This window comes from Lytechinus pictus, chromosome 3 (genome assembly GCF_037042905.1).
Source record: "Lytechinus pictus isolate F3 Inbred chromosome 3, Lp3.0, whole genome shotgun sequence".
NCBI lineage: Eukaryota > Metazoa > Echinodermata > Echinoidea > Temnopleuroida > Toxopneustidae > Lytechinus > Lytechinus pictus.
The window spans coordinates 23,020,611-23,047,757 of record NC_087247.1 but is presented as its reverse complement, the minus strand read 5'-3'; the positions used below and the strand labels follow the sequence as shown (position 1 = coordinate 23,047,757).

Genomic DNA, 27,147 nt, shown 5'->3' with positions numbered 1-27,147 from the left:
GTTTGAATTTCTTGCCTTCCACTTTAGTCTTGTATTACTGTATCTATTCCTGTCTTTGTTTTCATCCTTCATAAGTCTTTCAGAGAATTGGGTTTATAAGCCTGTTTCATTATATATATATATTTCACCCATGACTTTGTTGCTCTTTCATTTTATGGAGCCCTTTATAAAGCATTATGTATCCATTTTATCCAGTTTTAGGTATCCATTTCTGTTAGTTTCTTATTTCTATGGACTTCATTTGAGTGAAACTTTTAATCTACAGATTGTTCATTCTTTTTTTTTTCTTTTTGTTGTTAATTTTCCCTTTTTCACTAATTCTTTCAGGAGAAGAAGCAGTATGAAGAAGAAAGCAATAAGCTGAAGGATAGCCTTGTTGAACAAGAGAATAAACTGAAAGAATTGGAGGAGAGCGTTGAATGTAAGCATCTCATTTTCATTTACCAAATTGTTTGATAAGGTGAGGGGAGGGGGAAGGGGTGTCCCTATGAATAAAAAAAAAAGAACAAACGATATCCCTATAATACTGATCTGAGTACACAACCACCATGTTATACTCAGTGAAAAAAATAAACGGTGCCTTATGGTTATTGGCCAGTAAAACTCTGGAAATAGCCACTATAAATGAGATCAGCCACCGTCAAATAACATACACATCCCATTAATCATAGTGCATTAACATCTCTCAACACTTGAAGGATTTCAAGCAGCCCTTGTGCAAAAGAAATTTCAATTTTTACACTGGTTATACCCTTTTTATGACTTTGTGGGAGTGGACTGGATACGGATTATTTATTTTCATGAAAGGTGGAGGGCGACAATAATCTGGATCATTTGAATGCTGCTATTAGGAGGACTTGATCTCATCATTGAATTTATTCATGAATGGGGTATAACATTCATAGCCCACCCACAACACACCACTCAATAAATGTCTTGCATTTCCTCGTTTCATTGTTTCCCAAAGAGTGCGGATATTTCAAATAAAGGACTTAATCCCGTAAGAATTCACCAGTATGTGGAACACATTGATACAGCTGGAATGAATAAACAGACATCCCGCTCACATAATGTACATTAATAGGCATATGGAAGGAAAGTCATAGGATATATCATGAAATCCTAGCGTCTAGGAGGGTATTTTGTGTTTAGTTGGTTAACTTGTGATGCTGAGGCCAGGTCCGATCTGTGTTGCCTTGTACACTGTGTTGAAGCAACGGAAGACTAGAGGAAATAATGTCTTTTGTAAGTACTCATTCGGTATTGATATCCATTAAGAACTCATACAAAAAGAGGTGACAGTCAACCATGTAGAGGATATTAATGTTGAGCAGGAAATAATTAAATAAATGATTGGGATTTGTATGTCTTGTGAATATTTTCAAGTTACAATTTTTTCATAACTTCTTTAATTCCATCAAGTTTGAACTGATCATGTGATCTCAGAATTTTGAAGAAAAACCCCTATAAATGCTTGTAAATTTGGGTAAATAGCTAATCCCATGTTTGAAATTCACAAACATTCCAAATTGTATTATAATTTGCCGTTTAATATCAGAAATTCTGAATGATTTTGAAAGAATGGATCACTCCATTGAAATGCTGAACACTGTCTAGACTAATAAACTCTAGGGATCAAGATCAAGCCGTTCAGCTGTCCTTGTTCCTTTATTGCCTTACAATGGAATGAGATGTCTTCCTGTGTTCTAATTACCCCAAAGATTGCAGCAGCCCTTTCAAGAAATCTTTCCTTGCCCTAATTATCTCCACCTTGGATGTGGGAGCTCTGCCCGTTGGGTGTAAGGGTTTTTAATGGTAGGGGGGTAATCTGTGCGGAAAGAAGGGGATTTCCTAGGCTTCCCCCTCCCTAGGATATGCTCAAAGCCAAGGGGTTTAGCTAATCCTATACACTGAGCTACCAAGGTAGCACCACCCTGAAGAATTTCAAGTTTCTTAACGAAGGAAGCGGGATCAACAGAAGAAAGTTGTTAATTTTCTTAAATGTTTGTCTTAGTAAAGACTGAAAAATCTTTTGTTAATGTTAATAATTTGTCTTTCTAGATATCATGTTAGTCTACAAGATGTCATTCTAATTGTCCCTGGGATTTGTTTTTTATTTAAATTTTTAATGTTGGCATTTCCACTTTGTATATCACTTGAAAAGTTCAATATTCTTGACAAAGAAAACTGGTTGCTATTTAATTATCAGTCAAAAGATTCAAACTATTGTGTTATAGTGAACACCTATTCTCAATTTTGAACCCTGGCCCTATTGCCTTTTTATGGTAATTACCTTTGAACAGGTGGACAATAGATAATCAAATCAATTTCAATGATTCTGTGGTCATTACTATTAAATTGCAAAACAATCAAACTTGTAACTTTTATATAATAGGGTGGCCCTGGATGAAAGAAAATCATAAAGTGTGCATGAAGTTATTAGTAATCAACTTTTTACATCATCAAATACTTTTCCCTTTATTACATTTAAGATATTTACACATTGACCTAAGAGATTTGTGCAAGGAGTAATTTTGGTGGTATCGGATCAGAATTTGCTATGCATTTTTCTGTATATGCTATATGTAAAGTGTATTTTGTGAAGAAGTTTTTAACACAGGACTGTAAGGAACTTTGTTGAAATATTTCTTCAACAGCCTAAACTCCTAATCAAACTTAAGAATTAAATTATTCCCGGTTCAGGAAAGGAAAAGTGATTGTTTACCTACTAAACTTAAAATATCAGATCTTTCCTCTCATTTGTTCAGTGCAAGTCAACACAGCTGTTGGGGAGACCAAAGAGCATCTGATTGCGGAGTTTGAAGATGAGCGATCACGGCACCAGAAGCTCCTCCAGGACTACACCCGCCTGGAGCAACGCTTCGACAACCTCAAAGAGGACATGCAGGCGATGGAGAACAGTCCTACAGCTCACATGAACGGTGGGATGGTACCACGGCATGTACGAGCTGACAGCAGCGAGGGCGCCGAGTCGGGTTACGGCACCCTGGCCACCACCACCACGGAGGATGCTGAAAATGTGGAGGTAGAGATTGAAGTGAGTTTCTATGTATTGGGATGGTGAGCTTGCTGCTAGCCCCTCCAAGGTTTAGATGTGCCAGTTTACCATTTGGTGTCTGTCTCTTTTCAAGTGTCTCTTCTCTTGTAAACTCTCATTTTGTTTACTTGCACTTGCGTTGTAATAGAAATGTGATTTCTAGATGTCTTTCTTTTTGTCATCTTTTGCATGGCTTCAAATGTATCGTCCCTCCCATAGTTCCCCCCCACCCCTTCAAAATGTAAAAAAAAACAATAAAAACCTTCAAGATCAAATAAATCCTTTGAAATGTATTTCACAGGAGCTTTAGAAACTCTCATTTTGCCATGAATTAGAGGTTTTACTTGCATGAATTAACAAGTGGTTGGAAATTTAGTTTTCTTTAAGGAGCTCCAATATGACTAAGCTTGTTTTAATGCTACTTTGTCTGTACAAGGCCAAATACAGCCATCATACAATTAAAATAAAAAAAAATTGCTTGCTATTCTCCTATACTTACATCCAAACCCAAGAAATGTTTGTATTGACATAAAAATGCACATATCATGATGTTTTGTTCACATGGGGTTGAATTGGTATGGAGGCATTTAAAGTTCGTATTGTTTCCCCTTTTCCTAATTCCTGAATATTAAATGATGGGACCAGTCTTATTATTATTAGTTAGGAGTTCTTATGGTTGTATTCACATTAATGCATTAGAGGAAAGTACCACATTCCAAAAGATCAGATGTTAGAACTTTTATCATTACCAAATAAAGTAAAATGAAGAGTTGTGCAAAGTTTATAGCTGAATACAATAATCCACTAAAAAAATGTTACTATAAAAGATGTTTGATTCATTTGTTTCATGAACAATAAGATATGTGTGCCTGAACGGATCCTCTCTTGCAAGATCCCCTTTCTCCCTTATTCATTAATTTAGCCTCTTCTTATTTTCTTACACTCTGTCTGTTATTTCCAAGCATTTTTCTTCATAAAGATGTAGCAAGTTTTACATCTTTCCAAAGCTAGTATTATTGCACCCTTTAGCCCTGTTGAACCAATCTGGTTGAATCTGATCCAATCTGGTTCATTCTGGTTCAATCTGGTTCAACCTGATCCAGTCTAGTTTGATCTGGTTCAAATCTGTGTTATCTGATTCAATCATAGGAGCAGGGTGAAGAGAAAGCCAGCATGGACATCAGTGTTTTCATCAAGCTTCAACAGAGATGCAGAGATCTTGAGAAGGAGAAGAGTAAACTAGAAGTCCAGTTAGAGAAGAGGGATGTGGATGGACGCAACAGGACCAACACCATTGAGAATGAACTTGATCATTTTCACCTCATGGTAGGTTACAAGCTACTGAAATCCTTGCGTCTGATTGGCTCAAAGCGAATTTGTCAGTGAAAAGAAACGGTCACCAGTTTTGTGTATTCAAAAGTCATGCATCACTTACTAGCAGATTCAAATGTTAGTAGAAGCATTCCTTGAGAATGTTTGGTAGGTTTTTTTTCTTCAATTTTTTTAGTTCCAAAGAGCTTTGATGTATTGCCTCCTTTATAGTCATGCAAAAGAAAAGTGCTGAAATTAGATTTTTGGTTTGCCCTTGCAGAACAATGACCTGAAGGAGGAGAACAACAGACTAAAGAAAGACTTGGAGAACTTGAGACGTACCCTGGAGGGTGATGATGAAGAGAACAACCCTGTCAAGATCCTGAATAACCAGGTGGATGTACTCAATCTAGAGAATGAGAAACATAGACAGGAGATCGTCAAACTTAAGACAGACCTTGTCAATAGGAGAAGACAATGGGCTTTACAGGTCAGTCAGTCGGTTGATACACATGGGCAGCATTTCAAAAAATGAATAGTCAGTGATTTTTTTTTTTTACTTACTTTCTGTTTAAAAGCCACTGATATCGTTGCATCTTTGTCTCACCTGCATAGCAGAGTGAGACTATAGGCACCGCTTTTCTGGCGGCGGCGGCGTCAACATCAAATCTTAACTGAAGGTTAAGTGTTTGAAATGACAGCATATATGGACCTAGTTCATGAAACTTGGACATAAGGTTAATCAAGTATTACTGAACATCCTGCCCGAGTTTCATGACCAAAGTCAGAGTTTATTTAGGTTAGTGAAATTTGGCCGTGTTGGAGGTAATTATTAAATTGCTGTCATAACTTTCAAAGTTTATGGATATAGTTTATGAATTGTGGACATAGGGGTAATCAAGTTTCATTGACAAGTCTTAGGTCACATGATCAAGGTCAAATATCATTTAGGGTCAATGAGCGTACATGTAGTATTGTATCATTATATGAATAGTGTTTTTTGTGAATAATTATTTTATAGTAGTTTTCAAAGTCAGCACTGCTGCTATATTGAATCGCATAATGCAGATGAGACTGCCAGAGGCGCTCCACTTGTTGTAATAATCATGACAGCTAATCACAATTCTTTTTTTCCTTTTCATTGGTTTGTTTTCTTAAGTCAAGATTGCATTTGAAAGTTCAGCTGTGATAGTTGAAAATCTGATCTATCTTATCAAATCGATGTTATTATAATCAAGCTCAGATTGATGTGTTAAAGAGTATTTAAAAAGATGTCCTGAATGTCTTATCAAGGAAGTCAAGAGTGAATGTATGTACTTCTATATAATAGATAAAAGCATGTGGTATAGGAATATTGCACTCAAAACTTATTTCACAATGAATTAAGACGCATTCACTCCTGTTTATTGTAGATACTTCTTTCCAATTTTTTTTTTTCCAATGCGCCTTGCAGTAGAGAATATGAATATACGCTCACGGTATCTGTGTATTATTTCTCTTCCTCCAATTCTACCTTCATTCATCCATTTGCTGATATCAGGAAGGAGATAGCGTAGAGACAGGAACTAACACTGAACAGCACATGTTGGTCAGTGATGAAGATCTGGACAACCTTCAACTGGACTCTAGTAGTATAATCTCAGATTACAAGTCGGTCAAGACAACCAACCAGTAAGCTATAAATCACCCATATTTTCATCTCTTTGATCACCTTGTTTTCTAATGGTGCTTTTATGTAGACAAGATTAGAACGTGGGTTCACAGTGGATGTAATTGGTCTATTTCATCCTATGTAGAAGTTTGTAGGGCTTCATTCTGGGATGCTACTTCATGAACTGATCTCTCTCTCTCCCCCTCTCATTTCTTTTTCATTATTGTCTATTTGTTGCTCTGTCTTCCTTTCTATCTCTCTGTATCTCTCTCTCTCTCTTTCTCTCTTTTTTCACTATTATTTTTTTACTATCTCTTTGTTGCTCTCTCTGGTGTTTCTGTGTCTCTATCTTTTTCTCTTTTCTTTCTGTCTCTCTTTCTGTCTCTCCTGTCTCTCTCTCTTTTCCCCCTCTCTGTCTCTCATGTTGCTCTGTCTCTCTTTCTATCTCTCTCTCTTTCTTTTCTCAATACCTTAATAGTTCTTTAATGTTCACTTAACAATAACATTGCTTTCAACTTTAACAGGACTCAAGGAGCTACCAACATACCTTGCATAGAATAAAAACATTTCTTGAATAGAAATAGAAGCTTATCAATATATGACTGATACTGGCTGGATTAAGACAGTAAAATCTTGTTTTATACACAAATACATGAGTGTCCAACATTTCTTTTAATCATGCAATATATACATTTAAATTTAAATTATTGAAAGAAAAAAAATCCAGTTCATCTGTGGGATATTCATGGTGCAATTTTTTTCCACATGGGGTTCCATATCAGTTACATTCATGGCTTGAAATAAGGGTGACACGGCATATGCTCCTGCGACATTTGCTTTGGTCTTAATATCTCAGAGGACATAGGGTTAGAGTTAGGATTGTGTTTTTGGCTGAGAATAATGTAAAGGAAAGGATAAGAGTTAATTTAGTTTTGGAGGTTAGGTTATATATTTGGCCTAACTTGCAGATTTTCCATCAGAGCAATTGTCGCTGGAGCTAATGTCATGGCTTGAAATAAGAAGCTGTTGAACTGCTACCCACAAGTGTGAAAGTGATCATTGTCATACAATGCTGCATGCAAGTATACTCATACAAGAAACACAAGAACCGCATGTTAATTACCAGTATCAAACCAATGTTTGAACCTATGATGATGTCATTCATTTTCACAATTTCCAGACTGGAACTATGAGTACTTGGTGATCAGTTTGACTGGATCAAGAGCTATAAACGGGGAACTGAATCATAGGATGAAAAATACCAGTTTATTCAGTAGTCTTTAAACACATAGGTTCTACACAGCACTCACATCATTGTGAAACTTTAGCATACCTATAAAAGTTGTGCATGAAAATGTTGTTTTCCCACTCGTAAACCTTAGTATGCATGTCGATGTCTATATGGTGTACACACATGATACAGTAATGTATTTGAAATGATCTCCCCACGTAGCTGTATATCTCAATGTGCATGTACAATTGTCACAGAGTGTAATATTTGATTCTCTATCTTGATTGTTTCCTCTATCTTCACTAGGCATACTGTAATATATTTCTCTTACTACATCTAGACCAACCAAGATCTAGGGATGTTCTAAAAGATGTTTTAAAATCATTTTCTAGTTGTTACCCATGGTTTGTTTTTCATTTTTAGAATTGTAATTGTTGATTATTTACTCTGTTATCTTCTGTTCCCTTGCCCCTTTCCTAAACTGTCACTTCCACCATCCTTTGGACCATCTAAATCCTCTCTGGACCTCTCCCCGTCCCTTCTTATCCCTCCCATTAATCCTTCATTCTTGATCCCCCAATTTGTCATTTTGCAAAATGCATCAAATGACCAAATCACTCCTGTTCCGTAATGAACATCATTTCCCCACCGACCTGACTCTATATCTCCTATTATCTTGCTCAGTTTGTTCAATGCATTGGCGCACAGTCAAACAAGTCTTGAAGAAACCGTCACAAACTTCGGCAATCTGGCTGAAAATCACAATGACCTCCTGGTTGCTAAGATGTGAGTAACCATGACAACGGTATCTTACAAAGTCGTAGAGGACACCTACTATTTGGGATGCTGTATTTATACATGTTACGGGGCATGCCGGAATGAAGGCTGTGGTGATTTTTGAATGGCTCTGGGAGAGAGATGCTTTGAATGGCTGTTACATTTCCATCTAATAATGTGTCTACACAAAATAGAATGATAACTGGACTCTACTTTTAATTCGATTGGAGAGAATATTTGCAAATTCAAATCTAACCTGTTTGTTTTCAAACTTTCCTTAGTTGGTTTTCAGACTGAATCAATCTTTTTATTATTTCACTATCATTCTAATTTAACCTTTTTGAAAATTATTGTTTATATTAATCTAATTAAACTTTGCATTACTCCCTCTCTCCTTTCTAATCAGAATGGTTTCATTAGAGTTACATTTTTTCCATCCTTTAGTATTTACTCTTTGTTCATGACAAATGGGCTGTATATGGCATCAGTGTGCTCCTGCTTTCCCCTGGCTGATCTTACCCTTTGCATGTAAAACAAGCAGCTTGATCGGATAATACCACCATTTCCTTTGCATGGCTATACAATATTTTGTCTGTAGTCCCATAGGAATCTTTTCATGTTTGTTTCAAACATTCAAGTGCTATCATTTCACTACAGCAAGGAACTTCACATGACTACGCCATGACTCATCTAGCCATTTTGCTGAATATCATTCACCAGATATACCTGGATTTTGATTCATGTTCATTGTTCCATTTATCAATTTTGTGCTGTTCAATTTTACTAATAAGTTTAATAGAAACTGACTTGATTTACAATTCCCAAATTTTGTATACTAGCATCTCAGTTATTGTAAGTTGATGTCCTAACAGTCTTACATTTTTAAGAATAATCTCATGGCAATTTCTGTTTGTTTAAGTGAGAAAAAATAGAGAAAGGGACTAGTAGTTTCAACATTTATTTTTTCCAATTTCCCAATTTTCAGATAAAATCTCTGAAGGTGGACCATACATTCTGAATTATCATCTTTTACTTTAGATATGTGGGTGTTTTTTAATTGTTGAGTTTTTTTTCGGGATTTTCCATGATCATTTCTATCTTTTTATATTGGAGCTTGAAAATGTTGACCATTGACATAGGTCAGCATGTTTTAAACCTATAATATACAGAGATAAGTTTCCTAAAGTACATGTGATTTTAGATTAATTGTTTTAGATTTTACGTTTTGAAAATCAATTTTCTTGGTTTTTATTTGGGAAATTGTTAGTAGTGTGTGGTGGGCAAGAAGAATGCATGGCAGGTAGCATTTGTTATGCAATTGATTGTCTGCATATAAACTCTGGGATTGGTTAAATGGAAAAGGATAGTATTATGTGTATCTGAATTTAATATTTTTCATGCAAGATCTTACGAGAACAGTTTTACATATGTCATGAAGATTTGATGAAGAGCATTGACTTTTGAAAAAAAAATATTCTTATCCCCTTCCAAATTGATCATATTTTGTCAATTAATTTGTCAATTGTTTATTTTCTAAATTGACTTGATTAGAAGATACAATTAGTTTTTATACTTCATTCAGAGATATCAGTATAATTTGAAAAAGGGAACAAGAGTACATTTTGAATTTCAAAATTAAATTTGTAGTTGATTCGAGGACTTTGAAGTGTTCAATTTTAGAATAGGAATCCCTACCATCAATCCCCATAAAAATCTAAACATATAATGTTTGCAAGAAATTTGTACCTTTGTCTACTCATGGTACTGGCATATTTTCTGGATCTAAAGACATTGTTAAAAACAATGACAAGATAATTATATTTGTTCTTATCTCTGGCAGTGATTGATCACATGAATGTATAATTTTCTTGTTATTATAAAAGAAAAAACATTCATGGAAAGCTATCTAATTTTATATATTTTACTAATTTTGTAACGTTGTATATCATTGATATGAACAAAATCATAGTGATCATCAAATAATCATATAATAGCTTCATCTATGTTACCATTTTCATCATTATATATTTTTCATTAATCACTGACAGTGTGATAACACAGGTATCAGTTTATGGATGTATTGTAATAAAAAATGCTTTCTCTGTTCTGCCCAAAGGCATTTTTGGCTTACTTTTACAAAGTTCATATTTATCCTAATTTTGTCTTCTCATTTCCATTGAAATTGTATTCAGAAAATAATATGAATTTGATATTAATGATTGATGATATGAAGTGATTCAAAATAAGGCCTACAGATTTGAATGATATTGTCTTGTAATTTGAAAATTTATATCTTTATGATCATCTTCTTAACTTTGGTTATAATTAATAGAAGTGAGCATACATACATGCATGATTGCAGTTGTTGAATAGAAAGAGAAGAATTTATTTGGGGATTTCTTATTTTGTTTTGTTGAAATGCTCAATACTTGAATTCTCTTATTTTCTGACATAACAATGCTTATTTCCATAAATGTTATTTCACTCTCAGAATATTAGAGAAGGAGATCCAGGCTCTGAGGATGAATTTTGATTATGAGAAGGCTGATCTTAAAGAACAGATTAAAAAGCTTCATGATGATAACGAGAGACAGCAGACTATCATTGGAGAGGTAAAACTTCTTTTAAATATTTCATCATGCCCTTTCTATATTTCAAGTAAGACGTTTAAATGAAATGGGTTGAATTGTTAAATGGATCTTACATTTGCTGTCAGTTTTGGATGTTCTTTGTGAATTTTCAGTTAGTAGGTAGTAAATTGTTCCTGAATTGATCAATCAATGTTTGTATGTATTCAAAGTTAGAAATCTTGCAATTTACTTTGAGTGCATATTTTTGTTCACTTACTCTTCATATACATATAGTAACCACAAGGAAAAGGACCAATGTCAAATATCTTCTGGATTGAATTGGATCAAACATTAAAAATGAGATAATGATCAATGCTTAAAGATGAAAAATACAATTTTACAAATAACTCTGGTACATTTAGATCAGAATGAAAGGCTTCCTTCATTTTTGGTTCATTGTGGATTATCAAGGAAAATATGATTTTTGTATAATATGCTTTAGAAATTTTATATGAAAATTGATATGATTATATTTGTACATTTGAACATAAAACTTCTTGTACCAAATTTACTTAACAGAACCTGAAATTAACTCCAAATGCAAGGGTTAGCCAAGCAGTTCAATTTGAGCTCTCCAGATTGACCAACGAAAACATTGTAAGTAAATGATAATTATCATGATGATAGCTATGATGATGATTATGATGATGATGATGATGATGATGGTGATGATGGTGATGGTGATGTTGATGATGATGATGATGATTATGGTGATGATGATGATGATGGTGATGATGATGATGGTGATGATGATGATGATGGTGATGATGATGATGATGATGATGATGATGATGGTGGTGATGATGGTGATGGTGATGGGGATGATGATGATGATGGTGATGATGGTGATGGTGATGATGATGATGATGATGGTGATGATGTGATTGTCTTGATTCCCAGCTTATTCCTGTTTGGTAATTATTAAAAGTTTCAACATGGTTTTGAGTCTAATATCAACTTTCTTTAATTTTTCATCTCCTTTTGTTCCTCTTTGGTAGAATCTTATGGAGGAGAAGGAATACCTGGAGAAGTTTGTGAAGAAGCTCAAGAAGCAGCTTAAAGCAGCTCACAAGAGACTCCAGTCCACATCATCATCTGCTGAGATGGGAGGAGGTATATTATTTATCATTTTACCTGTAGAGGGTAGTGACACCTGGACATTCTCGCCAGCGTTTGCTGATGAACGTATGGCAAGCCGTTTTATCATATAATCCTATTTCTTGATATCAAGAATTGCCATTTATTAACAGTCCAATTCATTTCAATTCAATTCAACATTTATTATCAAAGGTACATGTATAAGCATTAATACATTTTTAAAAGTTACAATACAATGGAGGTAGCAACTCAGTGAGCATTGCTTGTGACGAGTGCACCGTGACATAAAGATAATACAGACATACTACTTAAAAGACTTTCGTACAAAGTACAGTACACAACAAAAATAATTGATTGATGTCAAGAATTGAATTTAATTCACATCCATAAGCAGGATTAAAATGGTGAAACGGCTTGCCAAAATCGCATCAGAACATGCTTTCTAGGATGTCAAAGTAAAAGAGCCCGTTATGTTTTCTTTGCTGTTTTGAATTCTTGACTCTTATTTCTTGATAACTGCATATTATCAAATATTAAATAATCTGCAATTGGTTCAATATATGATATCTGTGGAAGGAATTTGCCCATTACCTTGAAGAAAATGATTTTGTATGATTAGGATTATAGGCTTTGTATGAGGGAAAATGATCTACTAACCCTTGCTTAAATTTCAAAATACATGTAGATGTTTACCACCATAATTACTCATGTTTTCCGCTAAAATTGTACTAACATGTAATGTATCTTACAAGATATGCCACATTGAAATAAATGTTTTGAAAGTCGGCTTAAAAGTTCCTAATGAACTGAAGTTTGAGCTATTTTGGAGCTGACTGCAATGGATACAGATAAAACATATGCACAGACATCACTATCTTGTTTTGATGTGCTTGCTTTTACTATTTTCTAGGCAAACTGTATGTGTTAGGACATTAATACTAAACAGAAAAAAGGGATCGCAATGTATCAATGCATGCCACCGTAAATTAACCTAGATATACAGAGGTGAAATGAAAATAGATAGATTAAATTGTGATAGATATTGATAAATGATCAAATTTAACTTGTCATAATTGAGAAAAATTGTATACTTGCGCAAATCAGGAGTTGATGGCCAGCTTGAAACAGTAGTAGAAACCTCGGTAGAAACATATCAAGAACCTCCCCAGGAATCAGATGGCAAGTTTTCATATACAACATTGCACCAATACGTCTAGTATACTCTGCATCAAATATCCTCTTGTGTCCCATTGATATTTTGTCAACTATTCGTTGATCATTTGTGAACCAAGTTAATATTCAGAACCTCCCCTTCTGTATCTCATTGCTCTTTGAATTCAGATATTGATAAGTTACTCGGGCTGAGCAACATTTTCCACTTACTTCAATGGTCTATCATGAATCAAGTCAACATTTTCAGACCATCCCCTCCCCATCACAATGGTCCTTTATCTTACTCACATATTATACATTATCACACACACACCATATACATTACCCACTTCAATCAGAAAATCCATGGGAATATTGTAATCATATGTGTGCATTATAGAAAATTTTTATCAACCTTTACCTGGTTATCACTTGAGAGAAGTTTGATTTATTACCCGTATCATCACCGGGTAAGAGGAATTCATATGTATAAATAAAGGCACTGCCATGGTATTTAGTATTGTGCAATATGATACATCATTTATCAAGCATCTATGCAGAAATGTACACAATTTGAGACCAGTTGAATGCATGTATTTGGCTATATTACAAGTATATAAAACCATACTTTGTATACCATTTCATAGATGTACCTTCGTCAAACTTTATGAGCTAACTCTTCCATTTATACAGCCCTTGTGCCCTACGTAAATGTCACATTCCTCCGTCTTGTATACCTCCGTCTCCGTACCTCATGGATTTTCAGAATTTTAGCCTTTCCTTATTGGCTCTTTTGTCACCGGATCAGTAAGTACATTGAAGTCATGTGATCTTGGACGTACCAATCAGCTACGGTAGTTTCATTTGGGGGAAAGGTAGTCTATGATACAGACTCTGAAACCTTTCTATTGTTTCATCTTAGTGTACCCTCTCTCCTGTGTCTCTTGCCTGACCTATCATTCTCTATCCTAACTAGTATTAATCAGTGCATGTAATATAATCCCAGGGATATACTACTAAAACTAAAAAAAACTAATGCCAAGGAGGAGATACTGTATATTTATGAATACCTGTTAACTGCATTAGATGAGTTATGACATAAAAAGAATTTTAAAGATGTGATCTTCATCTCGTGCTCCATCAAATTTCAAATATCAAACTAAATGGATGCAAGCAATGTAATCAAAGAAATCAAGTCGGATTTCAAGAAAATCGATTCAAAATGAGAAATAAACAGAAATGTTCTAAACAAATATTTTATGAATTCTTAAGCATATACATGTATTTTCCGGATTTAAGCACCTACTTTTGTTTATTATTTTGTTTTTGTATAATCACCATCTGCAAGAAGCTACAAATCAGATAACAAATGCCAATAAATATAAAATTTGATTGCATATCTATTAAATGAACAAAAATCAACCTAGGTACTGAAATGAATAAATCCTTCAGTGCCTATGCAGAAGCTATGATTGAGCTGCTGTATAGGCACTGAAGGGTTTTTTCATTCCAGTTTGAGTACTTTATTTTAAAATAAATTCGCAAAATTAATATATTTTAAACATCACGTTGATATTTTTTTTCATAAAAAAATAAAAAGGACTGGAAGGAAAAATGAAATTAATATATATCTGAACTAATGCTCACATTCTGCCTCTTGTTTTTAAATAGAATCTTTCACTAATTCAGTTAATACTAACAATGAATTTCCTTGCTTCAGACTATTAGTTGCATTATTTGAACCTTCAAAGAAAGTATTAGTTGCATTATTTGAACCTTCAAAGAAATCATATTATTATATGCTCTCGTTCACCTCAATGCCTGCACTTTTCATTTCTGTGAATATCTTCCTTCTTTGTTTTTTCCTGGCAAATCATGGACGTCCAAGATAATGACCTTCAAGTACTTCTGTATTCAATCGATATCGCCTTAGTATTTAAACACATATTTTAATTATCTAATAAATTGAAATGCTGCTTTTATGTGATGGATTCACAGTGTAGTAGAACGAATGATCTGTCAAAATCTGTGGACTATTCTTTTTTATTGACCCACCAGCTAGTCAAAAGCCTGTGTTAATATTGAATCAACCATATTTGGATAGTTGATAAGAAAAATTAGTAAGATGTGAGAGTTATAGAATAATCACACAATATATTTGAATTTATAGTAGGAATACTCACATTCATTGCACACACCCAGTATCATAAATTGGTAAAAACTACTAGTATTAAGATATTTTGTCCTAAGTCTTGTAAGGAATAGAGGTGTCTTGCTGATATTCTGTATAACATTTAGACTAAAAAGGTTTTGCTTACAATCTCTTTATTTATTTAAAGCCTGTCCATCTAGACTTTATTGGTTTATGAATTCTTTATTCATAGTTCTGAGAATTATGGTTAACAAATATTTTAGGGAAAAGGGAAATTTAATTGTAATACACGTAGATAGTTACATATGTAAATGGGTATCTAGATGCACACCACATTGCATTTTATTATGTACTTCTTTCACAATACTATGTTATCATTCGTGGGAAAATATATTCTTCATTTAACAATGTATGTGTATTCATGATGCAATTGAAGTACATGTAATTCCATGTTTTTGTTTTTGTGCTCAAATGATTTGATAGAATAAAGAAAAAAATTGCAATCACCTTATTGATAGTATCGCTTTAAATTTCCTATTTTATATGTTAAATTCATATTAACTTAAAGAAACAGATAATTTGGAACTTTATATTTGGCATTCTTAAAATGAATTTTGACATCATGCATGATTGAAAATGTTAGTTATATTACATATATGATATGAGATTTAGATTTTTTTGGTAATGTAAAAAAAATGGACAAGGGACCTCTTGCAACTTGGGAAAGTAATATATATTTTTTCTAGCTATCCATCCATAACACACATAGATACAATTTTTTTCTTCAGAATTTTAGTTAACAGTATTTGAGACTTGTTACGGTGAAATGCATGTTTTCATTTACATTTCACACTTTATTTCAAATTTCATAAGACCCTCCAAAAAAAATTGGTAAAAATTTAGTACTTATGATTACTAGCACAATTCACTCATTCAATTTTTATCACTAAACAAAAGAATATAGCTTTAATTGATGAGAATTTTATTTATTAATAGTGATGTTGAATTGATTTACACTTTGCACAAAATTGAAGAATAAACAATATATTTACTCATTAATTTACACATCCCTGCCCCAATTGCTCCAGGTAGTGCACATTTATCATTTACATCACGATGAAATATTCATTTGTACACATAACTTATCACAATGTAAAAAACAGAGTTAATTATCTATTAGTATTAGCAAATTCTTCAAGGGGAATACTGGACACTTCAGCAATTTTTTTTTTAAACGCTAAATTTCGTACATGGAGAAGGACACCCAATGTATACCTATCCAATGTTATTGGACGCCCTTCCCTAGCATGAATGTGCTCTATTGACTGTCCAGTCTTCCCCTTGTGTATTTTATATAAACTAGAGCTTCAACTGTTTCAAGTATATCTGAAAAATATTAGTATTAAGTCCCATACTTATATTTTGATGATGTATTACCATGGAATGTCCTTTTCTCTACAGTGGCCACAGCCAATAATATTGGTGACGTTCATCTCTCAGGAGTGCCGTCAGAGTTCAGCGACACGCCTGAATCGACACACGCCAATGTGAGAGTGAAGGAACGAGAAGAGATGATGGGAATGCTAGAATACAAGGCTGATGATGAACCAAAACTTCTAAAGATGGTCATCATTGGTAGGAAAACAATAATTTCTTATCTTATGTCATTTCACATCATTCTAATAATATGTCTAAAATGTTTAGTACTTAGGACAAGGAAGAGAATATGGAAATACTGGGATACAAGGCTGATAATGACCCAAAACTTCTATAGATGGTCATCATTGGTAGGAAAATATTTACAGTATTTAAAAAGAAATCATTTTATTGTATATTATTCAAATAATTTAGCCAAAATATATATACTTTGGACCTGATGGAAATGTTCATAAGATATATCCAGTGAATTATCAAATATATGTGATAAAAAATAATCTTAAATAAAGATATTAAATGTGAATATATGGAATATAATCTTTGTCGTGAAAAAATTAAGTGATTGTTTTATTAAGGCATAGGTGATAAATAGAATGAGTATTGAATTTATCCATAGTTAAAGTACATGAAATAATGAATGCCACGTATAAAAGTGTAAGTTTTTAAAACAGGTTGAAATAGAATTTAAAAAAAAAGTAATGTAAGGTATTTTTGTGAAATAAAAAAAGAATGAGGCAAATTTTCAACTTAATACTGTGCTGATTGTGCTAATGACAAGGTTTTGAAGATGCATGAACTTCAAGTTAATTGATAGATTAAACTGGTAATGGCCCTTCTCTTTTATTATGCAACAGACTTTGTTCCAGAGGTAGCAGAGGGTCACTTACCTGGCCTGCCAGCATACATTATCTTCATGAGTATCCGTCATGCTGACTATGTCAATGATGATAGGAAGGTCAAATCATTGCTTACAGGGGTCATCAATGGTATCAAGAAAACTGTCAAGGTCAGTATCAAGGTCATTCATTTCAACCATATATTATTTTTAAATTAAATGAATGATTGAATGAGCAATTAATTTTCCTTTGCATGTATTTTAGCCGTCAAGTAAAAAATGGCACACAAATCAGTTTTAACCAATTTTTATCATGCCCCCCCCCAACAACTTCTTTTATACTTTTTAAATCAAATGGTATGTGTTTAAAAAAAAGCCAATTATTGTACAGTAATTTGGTTTTATTTTGTTATGATGATTTCATCCTTTTTTTCCTCTCTAATATTATGTCTTGTACAGAAACATTTTGAAGATTTTGAGTATGTATCCTTCTGGTTGACGAATGCAACAAGGCTTCTTCATAATCTCAAACAGTACAGTGGAGAGGAGGTGAGATTCTTATCAAATCAAATTAACTACAGCATGAAAGTAATTCCTGTGTAATGATACATATTTGTCTAGATTTGAGTCTATGAATTTAAGTGTTATGCATTCATGTGCATAATTATCAAGTATTGTCTCTTATCTGACATGATTGCATGCATCTTTTTATTTTTGTTTTGTAAAGACTTTACATATTCTTAAAAGCTTGTGTTGGAATAGTCGAAATTCATTGTATTTATTGAATTTATTTCATTATTTTGATACATTACCCATGTTATTATATTTTTTTGTTTTAAGTCAGAAAATATTTACTGCTCATTCTTAAATTTTTGTATGTGTTATTGAGTTTGATTCGGCAATTATTTTATCAATTTCAACAAATTCACAATGCCACTTCTGATGAGTAGGAAAGAAAGGCCATGAAGGTAAAGTACATGTAACTATGATTATTCATGAAAACATTCAATAGTTGCTGAGGTGCATGCTGGGTAGCAGATTTTAAGGGCTTTTTTTTCTTCAACTATCAAAGCAGTGGATGAAAGTTTGGTGTCAACTTTCGGTTGATAATGTTTTATAGAGTTCCCAGTACTGACAATTGTTTTCCAACAATCATTTTACTACGATCACTTAAAAAAGCTAACCTTTTAAAGTGATTGAATGCTTTTAATCATCAGCATGTTATTGCCTTTTACCTGTCTGTTTCTCCTTTTCTTTCTTTCTATTGCTTACTAATGAAAAAAAATCTTAAGCATATTTATTTTAAATGGGAATGGAATCAATGAATTGATCTATTTCTACAAATACCTTTTCCCTAAAATTTGAAAGTGGTTGTGGGGATATTTGGTACTTCTCATACCATCTCTGATTGCCCTGTTCCCTCAAAGTGTTGTATCATGTCGCAGAAAAAACTAAAGTAGCATTGTCTTTTTTTATTTGAATGAGACTAGTTTGAGGACATTAAATTATTCTAATTCATACATTAATTCATAACAACCCAACCTGCTGATGTAACCATGATATTTTTGAGGGAGTGGTAATAGTTGCCCTAATACAGTATGACGCCCATAACATTGCCTTATTGACTCTAAATTGACCAATAATTTGGTCATTAGCGAAATTTTTCTATCTGGTATCTGTCTGGTCAGTACATAAGGCACCTCATTTAATAATGAATACCGTGTATGTACTCTTAAACCTCCAATTTCTATCTCTATTTTGCAGAGTTTCTCATCAAAGAACACGGAGCGACAGAACGAGCACTGTTTGCGAAACTTTGACCTCTCAGAGTACCGTCATGTGATGAATGATCTTGGGATACATATCTATCAGATGCTCATCAGAATCATTGAGAACAGGGTTCAACCGATGATAGGTAAGATAATAATAGACAAGTATTGGAATCCTGCTGGTGCTAAGATTTATTTGACCTTTACTTTCAGATCAAGTATGCGATCTAATTTACTGGGTGGAAGCCAAGTGTCATATAATCAAGATAATCACTATCAAGACAGAAAGAGGCTCGTATTTTCTTTATAAAATATGGGATGAGCACTCTACTTTGCTAAAAGTTGCTCCCATATTCAATTTCAAGTATACCACGTTTAAGCCATAGAAAACATGTTTTTGTGTATGTAATGACTCCTTGATGATTTTCAGATGTTTTTAAAAATAATTTTGTAGTGGAATCCCTGGACATTAAAGCTTTGTTCAATAAGGCTATGGGGTTGAAAATGTATAAAAGGATATTACTGACTATGCTACAGTCACATTGGTGACTCCACATGTACAAATTACATTATTTTACAATGACATACCATTGTTCAGTTTCGTTTATGGATGAGAAAATATGGTTGAAGATTTGTCTCTCACCAATAAATATTTACATATTTCCACTATAATTTCATGTGACATGCCATGTTTAGAAGAGAATATTAGATGACCTTTTCCTCTTATTTTCCTTCTGCAGTGTCAGCCATGTTGGAAGGTGAGATGGCTGGATTAGTGAGCAGCAAACCCACAGGGGTCAGAGGTCGTAATTCAACCATCAGAGAAAAAGAGGTCAAGAACGTCTCAATAGACTCTCTCATTAAACAGGTCAGTTGACTATTAAAGAATGGTGGAAATCATTTTTTTTAATTATGAATTTAGAATGACATTTTGCTGCACTTGACCCAGATGATGTGAATGGGTACCTGGCACGAGTTATTTTCTTGAATTTCTCTTTTGCTTTATAAAGACTTGCCAGGGTGATGATATCGAAATGCCTTTGAAAGCCCATAGAGACATTTGATAAAAATGTGATCAAATCAATTTCTGTGATTATTTTGAAAGTGGATATGAGCTCAGAAATCAACAATTGTTTCTCTTCCTGTAATAAATTTCGTAAGATACATGTATGTAGACTTGAGATATGGTTGAAGTTGGTAAAAAGCAAAAAGTTCCTGATAATTTTTCTTTAATAAGCAAATGCTTCTTAAAATTGTGAATACTTAATACATAAAAATCTACATGTCTGTGTTGTGAGCCAATTAGTGAATGTATTCTTTATTCTTTTTTTTTTTGCTTATCAGTTGGGAACATACATATCAGTGATGAATATCCATGGTATGGACCCAGAACTCGTCAAACAGGTCGCAAGACAGGTATGTACACAAACTAACCAACATTCTTTAAATCTCTATCCTTGTTCTTATGATCTTAGATGACCTGGATACCATGAAACAAAGCTTTGTGAAGATTGCAGGGCCAATTTTCATGATTGATCTTATTGATCATTATCTATAATCAATCCTAAACATCAGTCATATGAACAATTACTGAAACTTGTGTAAGGAGACCATGGATAGACTACATCATTTTTAGGCTTTGTTTTGGGGTTGTATCCCGTTTTGGTTCTTGTGATAACGAAAGACCCCACAGAGGGTTCAACTTCCAAGTTGGCTCATGCATGCATATGGGAGTGACAATGATCTGATTAGATTTTGAGGTTATGACGTCAAAGGTTAAAAGTAATATAACTGAAAATCTGAATCGAGAGGATTCTCTGTATAAACTTAAAGTGAAATTCATGCTTATACTGGCTTTTTTTAGTGGTTATATAAACGCGCCCTAAGAAACTGTCTACATCAATGTTTTCTATTTTGACTGGCTCTTGAATTTAATTAGTAACTTTTTACAGGCTTTATGCTGTTTCCAATGTATTGTTTCTGTTTAAAAGTCACATCAAGCTTGGACTTTCACCCTTTGTAATCATCCAGCACAACTCTTGTTTCAGCTCCTCTTGATGAAGAGAAGCCTTGTATTGAAGTGACTGTGAGTTAGTAATAATTTTTATGTTTTTTTTTTACAGACCTTGTATTTGATCACAGCCAGTACTATTAACAACATACTTCTTAGGAAGGACATGTGTCATTGGTCCAAAGGAGTACAAATCAGGTATATATTTCGTATATTTGTTCATAGCAGGTGATTTTTTTTTCATGATTTTTATAGTTTAGTTTGTGGTTCTCATAGGAATTAAGTTATATTCACATTTTACAATGGATTGGGCAGGCAGGCTATGACTAAACCATTTGCATGCATCTTAGAAACATAATGATTATAACAATAATAGCTGGATTGCCACTTCATCAGCAGGGCAATATATAATTGTATTGTTGCTATCATACTCTCTTGGCCTAAAAAATGGACAAATGAAATTTTGAATATGAATATAATAATATCATAATGCATAGGATTTTAAGAATAATATTCTGCCTTCTTTTGTTTTGCAGGTATAACCTGAGTGAGCTTGAAGAGTGGCTCAGGTCAAGTCGAATCTATGACAAGATCATGGAGACGACCCTTGAACCCTTAGTACAGGTTGCACAGCTTCTTCAGGTCAAGAAGAGGACAGACGATGATGTGGGTATCATCTGTGACACATGTACTCAACTCACAGTCACACAGGTAAGGACATTGTACTTTTCTAAGGAGGAAGCCAGGTGGGTGTTTCATAAAAACTGTTTGTAAAGTTACGAATGACTTTACGCATGACTGGAACATGATCTTAGGTCATAAATCATTTGTATAGGGATATATCACTTGGCATAAGAAAGGATCACCAGTCATGCGTTAAGTCATTAGTATCTTACGAACAACTTTATGAAACACCTACCAGTTATGTTAATAGTTTACAAGTTGGTACTAGATATATAAAAATGGTGAATGCTTCGTACTTTCTTAAAAATGTGTTGAGAATGATCCCTGTATTTGTCTTTTGTTTGATTCAAGTTTGGGTCAAATTATGGAATGAATAATTGCTGTAAGATAAAGAATTTAAAAAATCATCTTCAAGACCCCACTTCATACTTGGTTAAGTGATCTAGTTACATAATTATATACATGTATAGATATTTACACAGCAAAGAACATCATGCTTGCACATCCATTAAAGAAATAGATTATGTCCATAATTTCTGTGCCAAGCAAAATTTTTAAATTCAGATATGTATATTTTATATATTATTTCAAGCATGTAAATTGTTTGCTTTTTGTTATATTTAAGAAACGCTATTGTAATGTATTTGTAAGATGTAAATTGTAACTTTTTAGGTTTTTATGGTAAAGAATGAACCAATGTGAGTTCTTGACTGTACCCTATGCATTATATATTGTTGGCTTATGTTTGAATCTAACTTTAATTAATCAGGAAGATGATCTATTTCTTTTCTTCAGATCATCAAGATTCTGAATCTTTACACGCCGGATGAATACGAGAAGAGAACTGAGATCGCATTCATCCGCAAAGTCCAGTCGCGTCTTGTTACCCGAGATGACCCGAAGCGAGAATCACAGCTTCTTATCGACGCCAAGCACACATTCCCTGTCACGTTCCCATACAACCCTTCAAGCGTAGAGTTGAACGAGATCACGATACCTGACACGTTTCACCTGGACTTTCTTAAAAAGCTCTGAACATGCAACCCTACGTAGGTGTTCACAAGAGACTTTACACTAGTGTGTTTGATGATTAATATTTCATTCTACGAGTATCAGGATTATTCACACATGGATCTGATTAGGTACTAAGTTAGTGTCACAACAGGAAAAATACTCTTGTGAGGATGACCCCGAGTGCTTGATGGTATATACCAAAGTATTGTATTCTGATCTGTCTGGATATTGCTATAGCAGCTCACCAATCCTAAAAGCTACATTTGGAATGTCTGTACATTCATTTGGGGAAGAGAAGAGACATTCATCATCTAATCAAAGATATTTCCAAAGATCATTGACTTTTCAGAGTGTAAATCAGCAACAATATATTCATATTTTCTTTTTCAAAGCTATAACATGACTTGTAGATGATTTTACAAACGGTATTATTGTTTCTTTTGTAATCATGCCATTTACAATCTATTGTTGCCTATTTCAGATCATTCTTTTAGAGATATATCTTTGCGAATATGGAATACAGGACAATAATAGACTTTTAAACTCATCACATACGAATTTGCTGAGGCGAGAATATAAGCATGTTTTAAAAGGAAATATTTATACAGGATAAGCTTTATTCGGTGGAAAGCATTCTAGGTAGCTTGATCTGTGTTTTAGCAGATATTAAGATATGATTTCTAGGAGTAGTTATGCTTGCCTATTTGTTTTGAAATTTGTTGTGGATTTCTAGTCATAGAACTAATCAGGATGAATATATATTTATTTGAAAATATAATCCAAACGATTTGCCAGTAGAAATAATCTCACTCTTTAGGTGGCTCAATATCTATGAGGTTTTTTTTCATTTGGGACTTGTATCTTTCATATTTTTTTGTGGAAACTTATTTTCATTTGCCTTCTGAGAGTGTGGAATATGTTCTGGCACTATTTCATGTATATTTATGATAATAATGAAAATAATGTCTTATTTAAAGAGAGTTTTACCTCAGGAGCTCACAACAGGTATTCATAGTGTATTTAATTGAAAAATAAAAAGGGCCCTGTTACATTAAGAGATACAATTGATATTTATGATTGATTGTAATTTTGTTTTTATATGGTTGCCATTAACTAAAAATTATGCTTGATTGTACAATCAATTGTATTTTTGTTCATGTAATAGGGTCCAGTGATGACAAATAATTAATGAAAAAAGTTATTAGGATGACAGAATCCTTTCCCCACACTCAAATATTAATTAATAGATTTTCCTCAAATTATGTTTTGATATTTTGTCCAAGAAAAAGACTACAACTAACATTTGGCAATTATATGTATTGAATTAATGAGCAATGTTCAAATGAATAAGGTATATAGATGTAACTTGATTTTTTTTAGTTTGATGATTTTTCTTTTACTTTGTAATGTGTACCCGAATTCATAGAGCATTATAGAATTATATAGATGACATTTACTTTACAAGAAACGTGCTTTCGTCATTGATGTTGCCTACATGTATATCCTATAGTCCTTAATAAAAGTCTGTGATTCTCATAATTGCAATATAGAAGCAATGGAACAAACATAGGACAGGTTTATCACTTCACTGTATTGACAAATGCACCTTAGTTCTACTGGACATAGATGTCAGATTATGTATGGAAGTGGGCACTTACATATATTCACAATGAATGCATTTGGGGATTTTGCAATGTTGTTCCAAATATCACAATATCGGCACAGATTACATGCTTGTTGTTGTCCTGTATTACCATGTCATATTTATTCACATTTGTAATTTGTAATAATTGTTTATTGTGATCATGTTCTCATGTTTATATTGTGTTTAGAGGTTGACTCATAATTTTGTTTATCAATTGCCATGGGGTAACACAGTGCTTCCATTTAATCGTCTATTTTTGTGTTTATTTGACAGAAAAAGATCAACATTATCTTGTTGTGTTCAGTATACTGTGGACTCATACCAGTAATTTCTATTCTAACATCCCTCTCTTTTTCCTTGTATATTGCTGGCTTTTTTCTCCCGACTCCCTTGCTCTTTCATGTCTTTCTCTCTCTTTCCTTTTCTCTTTCTCTCTTGACACCATTGTACCACAATGCATTCCAGAATTAATGTATATATTCAGTTTTTCTTTTTCATTTTAGATTGTTGTCTTTGGAAATTTTATTGATTCATGTATGGTTTCTTTATCATGAATGATTGATGATCAGATGCAGAGGTAGATGTAGATTGGGGAATCGGTTTTAGTCTGTAAATTGGACAACTCTATTTATGAATGATTATGAATTATAAACTTGGAAATAAGTGAGAAAAGTCATTTCTTGTTACAAGGATTTTTATGATATTGGATCTGTATTGAACTCTGAAAAGAAATCATGTTTGTACTCATTGTGACAGTAGCACCCGTAATTGGCTGTGTTATGTTCAGAGTTATGACCCTAAATGTATATGTTGCAGAAAGAGTATTTTTTATAAGATGGTTGCCACAATATGAACTTGATGTGAAGTTTGAGTTAACAGCACTACATTATTTTCTCGCCCAATCATTCTGAGAATTTTGACATAATAAAACACATAGATATGTTGTGAATAATGGCTGCAAATGAGAAGGTATATTTGTTAGAATCCTGAACATCTGTATATTTATTTTATATTATGATTTGAATTTATTTGTAGCAAGTTTTATTTAGTTCATAGCAATATTTGTAAAACCATTGTTATTCAAATTTATCAATACAAATTGAAATTTGTACATTTTATAAGTATATAACTCGATGGTATTTCCTTCATGTATATTTCTCTAACCCACCCCCCTAAAAAAAAGAAACGGCAACATTCTGAGATTAATAATATCATAACTTGATTTACATGGACATTAAACTGTTGCGATTTTTTCCCTCTTGTAACATTAATATGGAATCATGGAAACACAGTACTCCTCATGTTTGGATCTTTGTAGATCCATTAATCTTAATTTGTAAGGAAAGCGCTCCCAGATTTATGAAAATCAGTTTGTATTCATATCTATAGTATCATTGTTTTCTGTAGCCAAGTATATTCTTGACAACTTGTATGAAAAATGAATGTACATTTAATTCCACTATATCTTTGCAATTTTTTCTTATTATTCATTATGTAGATGTAAAGCATGGCAAAAGTATAAAATAATGTTTTGTGTTGTACATCACCAGTAAAAGAAACAAATATATCAATTTTGCCAAACACAAGATCATGTAATTGCACACCATATTAATTATTTGCTGTGAAATTGCAATACAGTAGTAGTCAATTCTGTGCTAATCAATAGCTCAATGATTGATTTATTTGACAAAATTCTAAGAATTATTAATTGCAAACACAGATATCTCTATGAATTTGTGATTTCCAATATGAAATAGTTATTAATGTAAAGCAAAGCAGTCTTTCATTCAAACTTCAGAAAAGAATACAAACATTTAGAAATTTGTCATTATTGATGAGCATTTGTGAGTTTTCGTCTGCACTTTACAAATAGTTGTAATGCAAAATGTGTATTTTTATCAATCCATGAAAATGTTAACAAACCTGCCAATTGCTGATGATCAAAGATTTCTTTTAGTCATTTATAGTTATCTTTGTATGTGTTGTTAATTTTGAAAAATGCTTTACATTTTCCTCAATCAATTCTTTTTATGTTGTAGGATAGAAATTTCTTTTTGTTTGTGTTTATTGATGGGGAATGGTGTGTGAAAGAGTCAATATGAAATGAATTCTTTAGTATTATTATTCTCTTAAATCTACTTATTATGTGATTTAAATGACTAAATTTCTTTATGATAATATGGCTTTCAATAAAAATTGGTGAAATAGATTGTAGATCATTATATTTTATTTCTCAATTGGTATATTACCATTCAACTAATAAATAATTTTTCTCACAATTTGGGGTGGAGATATACTTTTGAGCCTCGCAGGTGAATCATGTTAGATATATTTTGGTGTAGATATTATGACTTGAAAAGAGATAATGTATAGCAGCTTTAAGTGGTAAAAGTATATGTGGTGTACATGTTCAAAAGATTGTTTTTACAGTAAAAAAACAAAGACTCCATTAAATGCACCTAAATGTAGCAAATATCAAAGTGTCTTATGGTTTTTATTTTCAAACATGACCTTTCAGAATTGACTAAGAGAGATATACTGCGCATGGGGCAAGGCCAAAAGGCCATTAAATGTAAGTTGAATCAATAGAGGGGGGAGGGAATGAAAAAATTACAATTTTATCAAATCAAATATATAATTAGAAAGTTACATAATTTTTAAGTTTTGCGTAATTCCACAAAATAGTCATATG

The 27,147-nt window shown here is 33.0% G+C and overlaps 1 protein-coding gene across 1 annotated transcript in view; it reads left to right on the top strand.

The window, feature by feature from the left end:
- LOC129255776 (unconventional myosin-Va-like) overlaps positions 1-26,935 on the top strand; it is a 57,048-nt gene extending 30,113 nt beyond the window's left edge. The window contains exons 9-27 of the mRNA XM_064095929.1: positions 328-421; positions 2,769-3,058; positions 4,208-4,384; positions 4,650-4,859; positions 5,910-6,040; positions 7,936-8,037; positions 10,520-10,640; positions 11,178-11,255; positions 11,657-11,771; positions 13,602-13,715; positions 16,522-16,695; positions 17,352-17,503; positions 17,792-17,881; positions 19,097-19,247; positions 19,842-19,969; positions 20,446-20,517; positions 21,225-21,310; positions 21,649-21,823; positions 22,592-26,935. Coding sequence (XP_063951999.1) covers positions 328-421; positions 2,769-3,058; positions 4,208-4,384; positions 4,650-4,859; positions 5,910-6,040; positions 7,936-8,037; positions 10,520-10,640; positions 11,178-11,255; positions 11,657-11,771; positions 13,602-13,715; positions 16,522-16,695; positions 17,352-17,503; positions 17,792-17,881; positions 19,097-19,247; positions 19,842-19,969; positions 20,446-20,517; positions 21,225-21,310; positions 21,649-21,823; positions 22,592-22,831 — 2,700 coding nt within the window. The 3' untranslated portion in view covers positions 22,832-26,935. The remainder of the gene's footprint in view (positions 1-327; positions 422-2,768; positions 3,059-4,207; positions 4,385-4,649; positions 4,860-5,909; positions 6,041-7,935; positions 8,038-10,519; positions 10,641-11,177; positions 11,256-11,656; positions 11,772-13,601; positions 13,716-16,521; positions 16,696-17,351; positions 17,504-17,791; positions 17,882-19,096; positions 19,248-19,841; positions 19,970-20,445; positions 20,518-21,224; positions 21,311-21,648; positions 21,824-22,591) is intronic.
- Positions 26,936-27,147: the final 212 nt, after the last annotated feature.